The sequence below is a fragment of the Equus asinus genome, chromosome 16 (genome assembly GCF_041296235.1).
Source record: "Equus asinus isolate D_3611 breed Donkey chromosome 16, EquAss-T2T_v2, whole genome shotgun sequence".
NCBI lineage: Eukaryota > Metazoa > Chordata > Mammalia > Perissodactyla > Equidae > Equus > Equus asinus.
In genome coordinates, this window is record NC_091805.1 from 21,027,551 (window position 1) to 21,044,199 (window position 16,649).

The following is a 16,649-nucleotide window of genomic DNA, read 5'->3' on the forward strand; positions in this document are numbered from 1 at the left end:
TGCCTGTGGTACAGTGATTATTCATTCAATATCTTTATTCACTTATTCATTCAATATCTTTGTTTAGCAATTACTAAACACCATGAGCTAAGCTAGAAATGTGTTTGGAAATGTCCAATGGATAGTGGAAATTCAGGTCTGGAATTTAAGAGATGTATTAGGCTGAGAGTATAGAAATGGAAGTCATGGGTGTATTTAGGGGGGTGGTTGAAGCTAAGGGAAATAGATATGATGTCACCAGAAGTGTGCGAAGAGTAAGAAAATAAGACTCAGGACTGAGCCCAGGGGATGCTAACCTCTCAGTGTCGGAGAGTGGAAGAGACTGGGAAAAGGTTGTCACAATGTCACAATGATAAGTCCTCCTCCTAGATTTGTTTTGTTTTTTAATGATTTCTTTAGTAAAGTGTATTTGCATTTTGCAAACACAAATTCTTCAGGAATTTGAAAGACTATACATGATCTTCCTACATATCATGTGAAGCCATCTTATTTAGGATCACTAAATTTCAGGTATGTTATGAATCTATAAGCCTCTTCTCAATAAAATACTTTCATTTAAATTGGGTGTAAAAAATTAATTTAGACCAATTACAGCAGTCAATTGCATTACTTTATTAAATTCGGCTAGCTTACAAATTAGGCAGGGGAGAAAGGGAATTGAGAGCAACATTGTTCAGAGAGATGAACTTGACTGTGTGAATCCCACAGGACCCACAAACCACAGATAAAATGAACCTTGGAGCTACTTAGGCATTTAATCTTCTTCCCCTGAGGCTCATGCTTCCAGTTTGAGTCAAACTCTATACAAACGTTATTTTGGCAGGAGGAAAATGTAAAACATTAGAAATTCTGGGATACCCACGACACGCAGTTGAGCCGGACTTTCTCTCCTTCACACCTGAATCTAAGACAGGTTCCCAGGAAGGCCCCAGCCGCCGGCGGGGTAAGCAAGGCGGCTGCCCTAGGGATTCCCAGCCCGCAGTCTTCGTGTCACCCTTCCCTCCCCGCTGCTCGCGTCCACACCCAGAAGGCTTCTCCTTTGGGTACAGTTGCACTGGGTGCGAGGCATGGCCCAAGCCTGTCAGTCGTGGGGCCAAGCCAGGCCACCAGCCTCAACGCTATTGCTAAAATTACTCAACTCCTTCCTCGCTAGCGGAGCTCCGAGGACTTCGCGCCGGTTCATGTTGCGTGACGTCACCACCACAGCAACCAATCACAAGCCTGCCCGGAAAGAGACTGTTAGGGAGCGGACACTGTATTGGTGGTGGTAGTTTGTCAATCTCAGCAGAGGCGTCGCCTCTTTTCTCTTAGCAACGGATGCGTCGTAGCAACAGCTTGCCTGCGAGCTGCCGTTTGTACTCTTAGGACTTGATTTTATGAGAGAGGAGAGTCAAACTTCCATCTCCAGCTCCTGAAGGAGCTTTTCTCCGGGGTCTACAGAGACTTTTTTTCCCTTCCGTTTAGCAGTATCAGGTAAGGGAACCTCTGAATGGGAAAGGAGGCTTGCAAGACAATTTTTTACTCACTCTTTCAGGGGTGTTTAGAACACTCGCTGTGCCAGCGATGTGCTAGATGCAGTGAAGACTACAAAAAAGTACATTTTCCCTGCTTTCAAAGAACTTCCAGGCGAAAATAGCAACGAGAGAGCAGTTAACGACAGTTTAAGAACTTTGAGGGCAAGTACTGTGTCCTATTCACAGGTTATATATCCCCAATGTCTGTGACATTGCTTGGCACATAGTAGGAGCTCAATAAATACTGAATGGATAGATAGATGGATGGATGGATGGATGGATGGATGAAAAGGAAACACCATGATCCTTGTGTAAGGGATCAAAGAAGAAAAGATTACTGTGGGCTGAAGTAGCTTAAGAGATGACTTCAGGACTGTTAAGAAAGGGCTGGAGTAGATAAAGAGTGAAGATGAATAAGGGAACATTAACTCTTTGAAAATAGGAACCTTGTCTTATTCCTCTAGTACCTTATTGCTGCTCAGTAATTTCTCTCTCCGTCATAGTGTATACTGAATGCAGAATGAACTCACCCTAGTCTTTCAGGCAGCTCTGAGTTTGAGGCCGTCTGCCTTTGCAGAGGCCTAGCATAATTAACTGTACTACAGTGTGGTTACAAAGTGTCAGGGAGAACAAGGTTATTTCAGCCTGAGTGAGAAAGTTGGGGAGGCTCCTGAGAGAAGGGCATATTAGAGTTCAGCCTTGAAGACTGAGTAAGATTTAAGCAAACAGAGAAAATGTGTGCATGGTGTGGAGCAGGAGAGAATGGGAGGGAAGGGGATTCCCCAGGGAGAAGAAAGGAAGGGATGGGGACTGTTTGGAGAATGGATAGTAATCCCGTGAGGCTGGAGTAGAACTGGAAGAGTGGATGTGGTGAGGCAGGCAGTGAAGGGTGTTAAAGGCGATGCTTGCAAGTTTGCACTCTATCCCGTTTTGCAAAGTCTGGTCTGCAGACCACTAGTGCAAGACCACTTCATGGTGATTTAAAAAATGCAGAGTCCCAGGCTCACCCAGACCTGCAGAATCACAGTGGGTCCAGGAAATTTGCGTTTCAGATGAGCTCCATTTCTACACTGCTGGAGGAGGATGCTGCTGTGGACAATAAGGACCCACACTATGTTCCCCAGGATACAAGGAAATGACTTGTTAAGATCTGCGTTTTGGAAAGAGAGCTCTGAAGGCTTGCCCTGGGGGTGACTGTTCTGGTTGAAACAGAGGCAGTGAGGCAAGTTAAATGTCCATGATTTAGGGGCCGGCCGGGTGGCACAGCAGTTAAGTGTGCACATTCTGCTTCAGTGGCCCGGGGTTCACGGGTTTGGATCCTGGGTGCGGACATGGCACCGCTTGGCACACCATGCTGTGGTAGGCGTCCCATGTATAAAGTAGAGGAAGATGGGCATGGATGTTAGCTCAGGGCCAGTCTTCCTCAGCAAAAAGAGGAGGATTGGCAGCAGATGTTAGCTCAGGGCTAATCTTCTGCAAAAAAAAAAAAAAAAAAAAAAAAGTCCATGATTTAGTCAGAGGGTGGGGGAAGGGGAATATGTGGATAGAACAAAAAATTACCCATTTTTACTAGCTGCTAATTGAAATGTATGCGTTTGGTAACAGATCACAGCAGTATTAGCAGGACTTGTAACTTTGTTACCCAAAGAAATTACAGCTCTTTTCATAATATATTATGGATGTAATAGGCATATTATTTATGCTCATCACTTCTTCAAAATTAAGGTAGTAATTAGAACCACTGCTAGATCTTGTTATTTAATGAAGCACATGAGTTATCATATTATAATTTCAAAAATAGTTTGATAGCTATTTCAATATAATCTATCTCCCTTGTAATCTCCTGTTTTCCCTTGATGCATGGGCTTCACCAGGCTGCTGAAGGGGTTCATGGCACAAGATAGTTAGGAACCCCTGGTGTAGGAGGACAGGTGGAAGGCCTGAACCAGAGGAGGCTGTGGGAGAGGAGGGCTGGGAATTTAGGAGGCATTTCAAAGGGAGAAGAGATGGGATGGCATCCACTTAAATAAGTAAATATCCAGTCTTGGAAAGAAGTGGAAGTAGGTTGGAAGGGGAAAAAGAAGAGTAGTAGACTAATCAGAAACACTGCAGGAACAGTTATCTCTGGAGAGTGGATGTTGTGTCCCTGTCAGAACATGGCTGAAGAACCCAGGAGAAGCTTGAAGTTTAATCACGGTCTTGGTGGAGATTGCCCAAGAAGCAGCAGTTCTTGGAGACACATTTACCAGACTCCAAAGATGTTAGTCTTGGATCTTATTCTAGATCTCTATTTAAAAAAAAAAAGAGGGGCCAGCCCCATGGCTGAGTGGTTAAGTTCGTGCACTCCACTTCTGTGGCCCAGGGTTTCGCTGGTTCAGATCCTGGGCGTGGACATGGCACCATTCATCAGGCCACGCTGAGGCAGTGTCCCACATAGCACAACTAGAAGGACCCACAACTAAAAATATACAACTATGTACCAGGGGGCTTTGGGGAGAACAAGAAAAAAATAAAATCTTAAAAAAAAAGATGGGGGCAAGCATGATGAGCTTACAGATGCTTTGGAAAGAGAAAAGAGGATGATGACTACCTAAACAAGGTCAGCTAATTGACGAAGCCTGGGGGAAGTCATACTTTCTAAGGAAGACCTAGGTGAGGAGGAAGTGTCAGTGCTACAGGTCTTCTCATAATGAAAGATCTTGTGGCTGGGAGTGATATTGAACCTGAAGTGAGTTCACTCACCCGTCACGCAGCAAGCCAATCTCTGACACCGGGTCTAGTGGAAGAAAATAGGAATTTTATTATTGCACAGCACTGAGCAAGGAGAGAGGACAGCTAACGCTGAAATCCCAAACTCCCTAAAAAGCTAAAAGGAAGGGTTTTTATTTGGGGTTTTAGGTAGGGGAGGGGGAGCATATGGCCTTGCTGCTCAGAGCTTTCCCACCAGGCTGTCTTTGGCCTTGAGACTACTTGCAGAGAGGAGGGAGCCCGTGACCTTGCTGGTCAGTGGCTTTCCCACCTGCCTGTATCTCTTTGCAGGGAGGAGATAATGAATCCAGGTGCTTGTCCTTGTCTATGTCTGTCTCCATGGAGGATAATGGATTCTGGAGCCAGGAAGCCAGGGAGTAAGCAGGGAATGAGTGCTTTGGTTTTAATCCCATATATGCTGGGTTTAATGTAGGGAAACTGATATCAAGGTCGGTATCAGGAGTAAGCCACACATGCATGCGGGTAACAAAGGGGAACATGGAAACAGGTGTATGTGTTACAGCAGCATAAAGTGAAGAGAGGAAGCTAATACTTGTTTAAATCGTGGAATTTATGTCAATTATAATGGTGTCACTGATCCCTTCATCTGCAGTAGTTATCTTCCTGAGTAATCGAAGCATCATCAAAAGACAGAGTCACAGTCACGTCTTGAGAATTAGTTTGGAGCCAGGTCATGGACAGCTCTGCATGCAGTGTTCCTCATCATCAGTGAAGTGCATCACAGGTTCTTCTAGTTGGGTCCTTCTAGTTGTGGCATGTGGGACGCCACCTCAACGAGGCCCAATGAGTGGTGCCATGTCCGCACCCAGGATCCAAACCGGTGAAACCCTGGGCTGCAGAAGGCAGAGCATGTGAACTTAATCACTCAGCCACGGGGCCGGCCCCCTTTGGTACACTGGTAGCAAAAAAATGTTCTGGAATAGGTGAATTAATTTAAAAGAAAATAAGTGGTTTTAATATCAAAAATATTTAAATAGAATGCTTAAATATTTATAGGTATTATCTTTCACAAATTCTATTTTGAAATTCAATCAGTTATAGTAGCTTTGAAAACCAATAGTAAACAAGCCACTGGGGTAGGCATAACCTTTATTTTAGGAATAAATAAAGTATCTCTTCTGTTACTCTTGATAACAATAATGAATTCACGTAAGTTGGGAACAGGAAAAATGTGGTAAGCATTTCAGAGCAGTCTTAGTAAAATGAAATCTGCGTTGAAAAATTTTCATGACCTTTTAGTAGTCAATTTAATGGGAAAAAATTTTGGCAAATATAAAACAGCGCATTCATTTGCCTGAAACATGCAATTAATTTTATGAAAAAAATTTTAGTAAGACCTGCTGTATTTAACAGCAACATCTTTTATTTGAGATTTATTTTTAAAAAGAAAATCTGCATAAAAAATAAACCTTGAATAAATAAGTATGTTCATTGAAATTGTGCAGACCACATTATTCATTTGATTTAGATATCTCCAATTAAAAGTGATTTATTTTCCGGACCCAATACTGGTAAGGTTTTTATTATTTGTGAATACTAAAATAAACTATAAAATTTTGCCTGAAATGCAAACACGATAGAAGGTAGCTACTCCCAAAGTAATCATTTTCTTTTCAGTTTAGATTATATTCACCAGGCTGACCTCAGCTAATGAATTTTTCCATCTATGATGCCTAGCAACTCAGCAGTGTGCTTTGTAATTAAAAAGATTAGGACCTGTAGAAGCCTGTAGAACAAAATGGTCTTCCTTTTTCCTTGGTCACTAGTCAACATTTTAGACACAGAAGTTAATTAACGTTGGTGAAAGTAGTAAACGAGCTGTCCTGCTAAGGCAGCACACACTTAATGTTTGTTCCGATTTTGTTCCCTAATGTACTGCTGGAAAATTGACTGTGTTTCCCCCTGAAAATTGGAAATTGAGCCATATTACCCACAGATCATTTAACAGCAGCATTTGACAAGAAGTGGGCACAGTGATTGACTTTCTGTGGATGATTGTGTTAAACTGATACCTGCATATCCCAAGCTTAATACTAAGGCAGCGCCTCTTAGTCCCTGGAAACTGGATATTTTACCATACACGGCAAAGAGGAAGTAAGGTTGCAGATGGAATTAAAGTTGCTAATCGGCTGACCTTAAAGGAGGGAGGTTATCTTATGTTATCTAGATGGGCCCAGTGTAGTCACAAGGGTCCTCAGAAGTGCAAGAGGGGAGAAAAAGAGAAGATGAGAGTGTGCTCTGTGAGAAGGATTTACCCCACTGCTGCTGGCTTTGAAGACGGAAGAAGACGGCCCACAAGCCAAGAAATACCGGTGGCTCTAGAAGCAGGAGAAGGCAAGGAAACAGATTCTCTCCGAGAGCCTCGAGAAACAGTGGAACACAGCCCTGCTGACACCTTGATTTTAGCGCAGGGAGACCCACGTCAGACTTCTGAACTACCGAACTGTAAGATAATCAATTTGTGTTGTTTTAAGACACTAAGTTTGCAGTAATTTGTTACAACAGCAATAGAAAAGGAATACAGCATGCACACAGGTTATTCCACAGACCATTAGGCAAAAGCCTTTTCTTCAGACTGGAAATTCATAAGCTAAGAATGGCAGAAGGGAAGGGGGGACCAAGGAGTCATTAATTCAACACCTTTTTTTAGAGTGTCCACTGTGCCAGTTGTGAGTTTACACTCTACCCTACAGTCTAACTTCACTCGCCCTGAACTGAATTCCTGATCTTCCCTTTCAAATTCGCTCTTCCCATGGGATCCCCATCTCATTTTATTTTTTTAATTTTTTTTTTAAAGATTTTATTTTTTTCCTTTTTCTCCCCCAGCCCCCCGGTACATAGTTGTATATTCTTTGTTGTGGGTCCTTCTAGTTGTGGCATGTGGGATGCCACCTCAGCGTGGTTTGATGAGCAGTGCCACGTCCGCGCCCAGGATTCGAACCAACGAAACACTGGGCCGCCTGCAGCGGAGCGCGCGAACTTAACCACTCGGCCACGGGGCCAGCCCCCCCATCTCATTTTAAATAGCAGTCCCATGCTTTCAATTCCTCAAGCAAAGGTTGTTGAAGTCATCTTTGATCTCTTTCTTTCTCTCAGACCCTACATCCAAGTCTGCGGCAATCCTATTGCCTCTGCTTGCAAAACACACCCAGAATGCAATCACCTTTTCCATGCCACTCTCACCTCCCTGATCTAAGCTGCCTTCATCTCTCTCTTGGACTATTGAACATCTCTTAGTTGGATTCCCTGCTTCAGCCCTTTCTTCTCTGCAGTCTTCACCACACAGCAGCCACAGAGATCCTTAAAATGCAAGGTCAAGGAAAGTAACTCTTCAGCTCAAAACCATCCAACAGCTCCCCACCTCATTCAGAGGAAAAGCCAAAGTCCCAATACATGACCTAGACCCCTTGTGGTAGTTTATAGGATTGTCCCCAACTGTTTTATTCCCAACTATTACCTCCCTTCCCTGTAAGATAATCATACCTTCCCACCCATTGCTATGCAAGCATACCTTCCACCCCCATTAACAGGCTGTGTGACTTGCGTGGGCCAGTGGAATATGAGCAGAAAGGACAGTGTGTCAATGCCAAAGAGAAGATTTAGGAGGCATTATGTGGTTCTGGTAGCTCTCTCACTTTTTCATCTGCCATGAAAGTGGCATTTGTCAAATAGGGGCTACTCCTTCAGCCTGAGTCCCAGAATAAGGCTTGAAGCAGCTACTCAGCCACTGCCACAATAAAGAACATAAGAAGAAATAACTGTTTGTTGTTGTATGTTAATGAGATTTGGGAGATATTTGTTACTGCAGCAAAGCTGACTAATATACATCCCCCTGACCTCTCTGACCAACTTCATCTCCAACTCTTCCCTCGTTCCCTCTCCTCCAGCCACCATGACCTTCTTGCCATTTTCTGAAAGGTGCCAAGCATATTCCTGCCCTAGAACATTTACAGTTACAATTTCCTCTGTCTGGAAACGCATCTTTCCTCCCCAGATACATAACTGCATTTCTGGCTCCCTCCCTTCTCTTAGGTCTTTGCTCCAGAATCACTTAAATGAGGTCTTCTTCCCTGATTGTCCAGTATAAAATTGCAACATCCCCACTCCTACAATCCCTCTGCCCTTCCTACTTGATTTTTCTCCTTAATAGTTATCACCATCTAAAATACTAATTATTTTGCTCCTTTATTTGTTTGCTGGCTGTCTCCCCCCTAGAATGGAAGCTCTGTCAGGCAAGGAGTTTGCCTATTTTGTTCACTGCTGTATTCCTAACCCCTAGGACTGCATCTGGTGTGTTAAAATTGCTCAGTAAATATTTGTGGAACAAATAGTGGTAGTAACAGTGGGGGGGGGGGGGGAAGGCCATGAGGCCAGGTGGTGTCCAGAGCGTTTTTGAGTATTCAAAGTCAAATGCAGCAGGAATAGAATATGGAGAAGGGTACACTGATACAAAAAATTTTTCTGAAAGAAGGACTAAGTCCAAGATCTGAAATTGGAGAAGTGGGATGGAAGATACTTGACACGCTGAAAAGTTGGGTCAGAGACATTCATCGCAGAATATGTAAAAAGCAGAAATTCCTAAATTGTCAGAATCAGAAAACGCTGATTAAATCATAAAATCATACCTTTCTAGATAAAGACAATGATTTTAAATAGTTTCGTTTGTAATGAAACACAGTGATATCATCGAAATCTAAGCAATAGTCTTGTACAAAGGTTAAAAGTGTGGATGGACGTGGGAGCCAGACAGCCGGGGCTCACAGCCTGACGCCACCTCAAGGTTTATACAGCCCCTCAGGCAAGTTACCGGACTGCTCATGGCCTCTGTTTTTGCATCGTAAAATGGGGATAAAGATAATAATATTAAGAAAATGACTACCTAAAAGGGTGGTTAAAATTAAATTAAAAATACAAGTAAAGTACTTAGAACTGTGCCTGGCTCATAGTTAGCTCAACAAATGTGAGCTATCGTTGTTGTCACTGGAAAAAATATACATGAAAAATTTGAAGGAAAAAATGTCTATACACAAACACACAGACACATACCCACACTTTGGTCAGGATAATAATCAAGGGACTAGGCATGAAAGAAAATTCGTGATATTTTGACTGCGGGCTATGAAATAATCGTCAGTCTGTGTTGGTTTATTAAAATGAGGCAAACCAGTCTGAGATAACTGAGTTGATGATGATGCAAGTCTGTCATTAAATTTCACAATCACCTCGTGAGGTAGGTTTTGTTATCATCCCCATTAAGCAGATGTATAAACTGAGACTTAGAAGATAAGTAATTTGCCCAGGGTCACTCAGTGGGGGAAAAGGGTGGAGGCTGTTTTTATTGTTTTTGAGGAAGATTAGCCCTGAGCTAACATCTGCTGCCAATCCTCCTCTTTTTGCTAAGGAAGACTGGCCCTGAGTTAACATCAGTGCCCATCTTCCTCTACTTTATACGTGGGATGCCTACCACAGCATGGCTTGCCAAGCAGTGCCATGACCACGCCCGGGATCCGAACTGGCGAACCCTGGGCAGCCAAAGCAGAGCACGCGAATTTCACCACTGCGCCACCTGACAGGCCCTGGAGCCTGTTTTTAAACCCTGCTGGTTAGACTCCTGAAATCATACTCCTAGCCATTTAACAAGATGAGACTGAGGTGAGCATTGAGGAGATGACAAGGATTGGGTGTCATGGCAACGACCTTGGCCAGTGTTATATCCTGTCAAAACTGATGAGCAATTCCATAGAAGACTCTCAGAGGCATTCTCAGACGGCACAAATAAGAACACAGTGGTTACATGTACACATGCTAGGACAAAGTACTATTTAAATTATATTAATTTAAAAATAACGTACATATATGCACGTGATGGGCCCGTGGACTTTAAGCCCGTCTTTGTAGCTGGGGCACCTGCCAAGGAACCGGGCACAGGGCAGCACAGAGCAACTCCCTGGGATAGGAACTGCAGCCAGAGGCAGGGGAACTGTCCTCTGTCATGCCTCTGTGGCAGGGCCTGTGACTGAAACCTGGAAGTGTTGGCAGGTCACCTCCTTGTGCTTCAGCTGAATGACTCCATTGGAATAGCAAGATCTTATCAGTAAGACTGGTGTTGCAATAAACTTTTGGTCACAGAACACCCATTCTATGAAGAAACACGTGGATTTAGCTGAAGGCAAAACTTAGAAAACATATTCTTTTTTCTTTTTTGAGGAAGGCTAGACCTGAGCTAACATCTCCTGCCAATCCTCCTCTTTTTTTGCTGAGGAAGACTGGCCCTGAGCTAACATCCATGCCCATCTTCCTCTACTTTATATGTGGGATGCCTACCACAGCATAGGCCCATACCCGGAATCTGAACCCTGAACCGGTGAACCCCAGCCTGCCAAAGCAGAATGTGTGAACTTAACCACTGCACCACCACGCTGGCCCCAGAAAACATATTCTTATGTTTACTAAATGCTAATGATTACCATTTGAAACTGAATGCTTACCAACTTGAAACCAGAATGTGCTAATGATACTATTTCTATGCAGCCTAAGTCAGAGCCATGGCTTCAAAATTGCAAAAACGAAAGAGCTCCAGTGGCCAAAAAACGTCAAAACGTGGCAAAAATAGACCAACGTTAACTGGTAGGATTATTTTTTCATTAATGGGGTTTTTCTGGATTTAGTATATGTATATATATTAGCGCCAAAATGATTGTGGTTTTATGTATGAAATGCACGTAAATATTTTTGCTGTCATAAAGTCAAACACATGTGGAATTCAAAATATGGGGATTTATTCTTACTTTTTATTCATTGCATTACAATAACAATTAAATGCCATAGCAAATATATCACTAAGAGAGAATTCTGTGAGAAAGACAATTATTCAGATTGTGTCTATTTAATTATTCATAAAATAGTTTGTCTTCATCATATATTCGCATTTATGTTTTGAGGCTTGGTAAAAGATTGTAATTAACTAAGATGTATATTTGATTCAAAAATGTAAATTTGATATCATTTTGTTATATTCTAGTTGGTGAAGAGGAGGAACCTACAAATATGGAGAGCTTGGGTAAGTGGAAACACAACATAAAATTTATGTCCCCAGTTTTGTAATATTTTACTATGCAATAAGCAAGCAAGCATATTATAAATTGAGCGATTGATCGCAATGTACGTGGGCTAAAATTACGTCACGTCATTTAGAATATAAAATGAAAAATTTTAAAGAAAGAATAAAAAGTGGAAGAGAGAATTTCAAGCTGAGAAATAGACTTAGACCAAGCAGTCCCTTAAAAATACAACATTGTATGATTATTGAGAGACCTTTTGTAACTATAAACCGCAGTAAGTCAGCAAGTTCTTACTTTTATTAGAATAGTACTTTTCAAATTCCGGCTCATGGGCAATATTTGTCTGTACTCATGAAGATTCCTACTATTTCAAGGGAAGAGCCTGATTTTTAAGCAAATAAACTAGAACTTAGTCAACCAAACTAATGTTGTTCCTACTTTTAGAGGCTAATCTATTCCAATAGATCTTTTTGTTTTTGTCAGTGTTGTTGAAACTTTCCTCTTAGGGTTAACTTAGATGATGCCCTTCGTGTTTATCAACACAGGAAAAACAGTGAGAGTGGGTCAGAGGAAGATCTAACAGCCTTGTAGGCCACTGTAAAGATTCTCGCTTTTAATCATGTATAATGGGGAGCTATTGGCAATTGGCAATATTGGCAGAGGAGCGACACGATCTGACTTAAGTTTTTAAAGCTACTCTTGAGAACTGCAGGGCCAAGGGCAGAAACAGAAACCATTTAGGAAGCTATTGCAGCAACCCAGGAAAAAGACGATGTTGGCTGGGCCAGAGGGGCAGAGAGAGTGGATGTGTGGAGGTGAGGAGATGGTAGGAGGATGTCAGCTAACAGTAAGTGCAGTGGAGCAGGTAGGCTGCCCAATGCAGTAGTCCCCTTCATCCACGGGGGATACAGTCACAAACCCCCAGTGGCTGCCTGAAACCACAGATAGTACCAAACCCTATATGTACTGTGTTTTTTCCTACACATACATACCTATGAAAAAGTTTAATGTATAAATTTGGCACATAGAGATCAACAACAATAACTTCTCTGTGGCATACCTGAATCACTACTCTGGAGCTTTGAGACCATTATTAAGTAAAATAAGGGTTACCAATCGTCTGATAGCCAAGACGACTGCTAAGTGACTAATGGGCTGGCTACATACACAGCGTGGATACACTGGACAGAGGGATGATTCGCATCCCGGGCTGGATGGAGCAGGACAGCAAGAGATTTCATCACACTATTCAGAAGTGCATGCAATTTAAAACTTATGAATTGTTTATTTCTGGAATTTTCCACTTAATATTTTCGAACCGTAACTGAAATCTCGGGAAGTGAAACCATGGATAAGGGAGAAATACTGTAAATATTTATTGAATTAATGAATGTACCACTCAGAAGCTGGGGAGTCATCTTTGACTCCTTTCTCCCATGCAACGCCTTCCCGCTCACATCTAAACCATCCCAACTCCTGTCAATTCCACCTCTAAGATATACCTCAAAGCCATCCACTTCACGTTACCGCCACATTATCTCTAAGGTCTGCAATCTTAGTCCAAACCTCCACATCCCTCACTTAGCCCCTAATTGGTATCACTGCTTCCACTCAGCCTCCTTCAGTTCATTCTGCACACCACAGCCTGGCCCTGACTCTTTCCTGCTTAAAGTCTCCCTTGGCTTTACTTTGTCATTGTAGTGATCCTGGCTCTGCTTTCCTCTCTGACCTTGTCTCTCCATCCTCTCCTCTCATCTACAGCCTACCAGCCTTGCTTAGCATAGAACACACCAAATTTATTCCTGCCTCAGGGCCTTTGCTTTTGCTGCTCCCAATGCTTGGCTAGATCTTCTCCCCGGTCCTTACCAACTATCTCCTCCCCATCATTCAGATCCAGATTCCAATCCCATCTCTACAAGAGGCTCTCCTTGAAGGCCGCCCTTTCATCTAGTACCCTGTTTTACTGCCTTTGTAGAACTTGTCATAATTCTGAAGTTAAAGTCCAGTTGATTCTACACACTTATCCTATACAGTTGCTTTGAACACCTAATTAGCTAATACCGAGCCATTGCTCCTAGAGAAATACACGGTTAGGTTCCTGCGAGTCTTTGGTCACATTTTCAATAACCAATCGACATGCAACCTTGTTGTATGTGTGTTTCTGTTTAACGACATTTTATTTAACATATATCATTGACTCATTAACATCGAACTCGCAGCCAACAGCCCTGTAACTCACGCCCACACAATGGCTGTCTAATACGTGAATTTTCTCCGTAAGGCACGTCACAGCCTTCGTGTGCTGAGGAACCCTGGACAGTACTTCAGCACTACATTTGGGGGTCATTTTAAATAGCAAAATCACTAATAAAAAGCAAAAAAAAGTGAAAAATGTGGCACTGAATAGAGAGTGGAAAGGACACTTGTGTACGGTGTGAGAGCCGATGCAAGATGGCAGAGCAGCATCTCGCTTGACCTCAGCTGGCAATGTGCACAGTGGGCAACTCAAACTTTTTGCCACTCTAAGCATATCCACTAATGACCATGAAAGTGCCATAACTATTGACTCTGAGATTACAAGTAAATTTTACAAGTGAATTTGCAAATGCAAAGTCTGTGAATAATGAGAATCGACTGTATTTATTTGTTTATTCATTTATAATCTATTTACACACATACCCATGCTGGCTTGTCTCTGCTCTCTCTCTCTCTTGCACACATGCATGCAAGCTCTGGAGAGCAGAAACTCTCTTGTTCACCACTGTACCCCAATGCCTAGAACAAATCTTGACACATAATAAGCATTCAAGAAATATTGATTGATTGATTGATCGAATAAAAGAGTGAGTGAATTTCTTTCCCTGTTCTTCCTGTCTAAACAGACCATCACCACTACTACCTTCCTTAGCTCTCAGTTCTCTCTCTCACCCTGTCTTCCCCTAAATAGCTCCTGCCACAACTTGTACTTAAGTATTTTTGAGTGTATTTATTTGCTTGCTGTCTGTCTCCCCCTCTGGTTTGTATGCCCTGACACTAGGACCGTGCTTTTTACATAGTAAGTGCTCAATAACTATTTCTTGACTAAATGAATTGACTGGTAAAAAATAAAAAATCCATGAGCCTGAGAATGGGGCATAGTTTCAGCTGAAAGTAAACAGACTGAAAAATAGACATGAGGATGTTTGTTTAAGGAGAAAAAAACCCGCCTCAGTACTTTGCAGCGAAACTTGAGGATACTTTTGATTGAGCGTCCCCTTGTGCTCGAATCTCTCTCCTGTACCCCCAAACTCCCCTTGGGACGATATCAGGAACCCCCTGCCTTGCTCTCTGTGGAGTCCCAACACTGTCAGCTGTCACTCAGGGCTGATGGAAGTCATGCCCCAGGGGACTAGGATTCCTTCTCCCACCAAAGAATCAAAGGATCAACAGACTAAGTAAAAAGAACTCTCCCCTAAGGGCGCAAGGGGCAATGGCTAGAGGTTTCTAGAGAATAAATATAATTTTTACACGTAGCTAACATTTATGGAGTGACAGCTTTGTGCCAGGCACACTCCTCTCATCCCTATAGCTCTATGAAGCAGGCATTATTAAAGCCATTACAGGGGCTGCCTGGTGGCACAGCGGTTACGTGCGCACGTCCTGCTTCTCGGTGGCCTGGGGTTCGCCAGTTCCGATCCTGGGTGCAGACATGACACCGCTTAGCAAAAACCATGCTGTGGTAGGCGTCCCATGTATAAAGTAGAGGAAGATGGGCATGGATGTTAGCTCAGGGCCAGTCTTCCTCAGCAAAAAAAGGAGGATTGGCAGTAGTTAGCTCAGGGCTAATTTTTCTCAAAAAAAAAAAAAAAAGGCCATTACAAGATGGAGGTGCTGTAATTCCCAAAAGTTAAATAACTTACCCAAATTATAATTATAAATCATACTTTAATCCCAATTAGAGTCTCAGTGGTGTATTAATTGCTGATTGCTGCTGTAACAAATGACCACAAGCTGAGTGGTAGAATGCTTTCTGGTCTCTGTGAATGCCAGAAGCAAGACCACTTCCTTTTCAGCTTGAGCTCAGCATGAGTCGCACAGTTCCAGCTGGTGGTTTTCAAAGGCGAATCGGCAGCACTTTTATTATGCATGTGACACTTTGCGAATTACCATCTGCAGTGTGTTCTCACAGGATTAAATGTATGCGAATCACGTCAACAGTTGCTTATTGAGTATCTCCTACATGCCAGTGTTGGGGTTAGTATTTTGAAGGAGATAAAAACAGGCAGTTTGTCCCTAATTTATGAACAATGTGTATTCCAAATGTTTGTTTATCATGCCAGCTGATTGCAATTTGGAATATATTACCACATATATCAGTGTTATGCACACAGTCATTAAAACCCTCAAAATTACCTGAGTAATTGTACCAGAGAGCCACTAGGGTGGGGGGGGGGGGGCAGAGTAAATGTTTCTCTAGGAAGATAATCTCAAAATTCCAACTTGAGCGGCCACACCCACTCTCCCCTGGCTGGCGCATCTGTTGAGCAGTGGGTGGAGGATGTCAGGACATCCAGGAATAAAGGGTCTGGAGAAGACGGGAGTGGCTCTGGGACCCTGGGAGCAAGGATTTAGGGCAGGAAGTTCTGGGGGTAGATGCAAAGCTGAGGCTGGGGTGGTAGAAGCTGATGGTGACCAGAAGAGAAAGAAAATGAGAAGAAGGCTCATGAGAGGGACGGTCACAGTTGAATGACACTTTGTTCTCTTCCACCTGCTGTCCCAAGGCTTGCAGCTGCTGAGGACTGGCCTGGGGTAGGAGAGAGAAAGGCACACGAAGAATAGGAATGAAAGTCTCTTGAACCTTGCCTCCCTCCTCGTCTGAGGGCAATCCTGGAACTGGGGAACTAGAGGAGGGAGAAGGACTCCCTAACCCACTGATGTCGAACCTGAAATGAGTCTGCTCACTCATTGCACAGCAAGCCAATCTCTGACACCGGGTGTAGTGGAAGAAAGTAGGACTTTATTATTGCACAGCACTGAGCAAGGAGAGAGGGCAGCTAACACTGAAATCCCAAACTCCCTGAAAAGCTAAAAGGAAGGGTTTTTATTTGGGGTTTTAGGTAGGGGAGGGGGAGCATATGGCCTTGCTGCTCAGAGCTTTCCCACCAGCCTGACTTTGGCCTTGAGATGACTTTCAGAGAGGAGGGAACCAGTGACCTTGCTGGTCAGCAGCTTTCCCACCCGCCTATATCTCTTTGCAGGGAGGAGATAATGAATCCAGGTGCTTGTCCTTGGCCGTGTCTGTCTCCATGGAGGATAAGTATATTCT

At 43.1% G+C, this 16,649-nt stretch overlaps 1 protein-coding gene across 2 annotated transcripts in view; it reads left to right on the top strand.

The window, feature by feature from the left end:
• Positions 1-1,315: 1,315 nt before the first annotated feature.
• Positions 1,316-16,649, top strand: part of DNAI3 (dynein axonemal intermediate chain 3) — a 94,435-nt gene continuing 79,101 nt past the window's right edge. The window contains exons 1-3 of one of the 2 annotated variants that reach the window (XM_014830133.3): positions 1,316-1,473; positions 10,815-10,910; positions 11,305-11,343. In XM_014830133.3, the coding sequence (XP_014685619.1) occupies positions 10,829-10,910; positions 11,305-11,343 (121 nt within the window). In that variant the 5' untranslated portion in view covers positions 1,316-1,473; positions 10,815-10,828. The remainder of the gene's footprint in view (positions 1,474-10,814; positions 10,911-11,304; positions 11,344-16,649) is intronic. The other variant, XM_070486744.1, reaches the window with a different exon arrangement.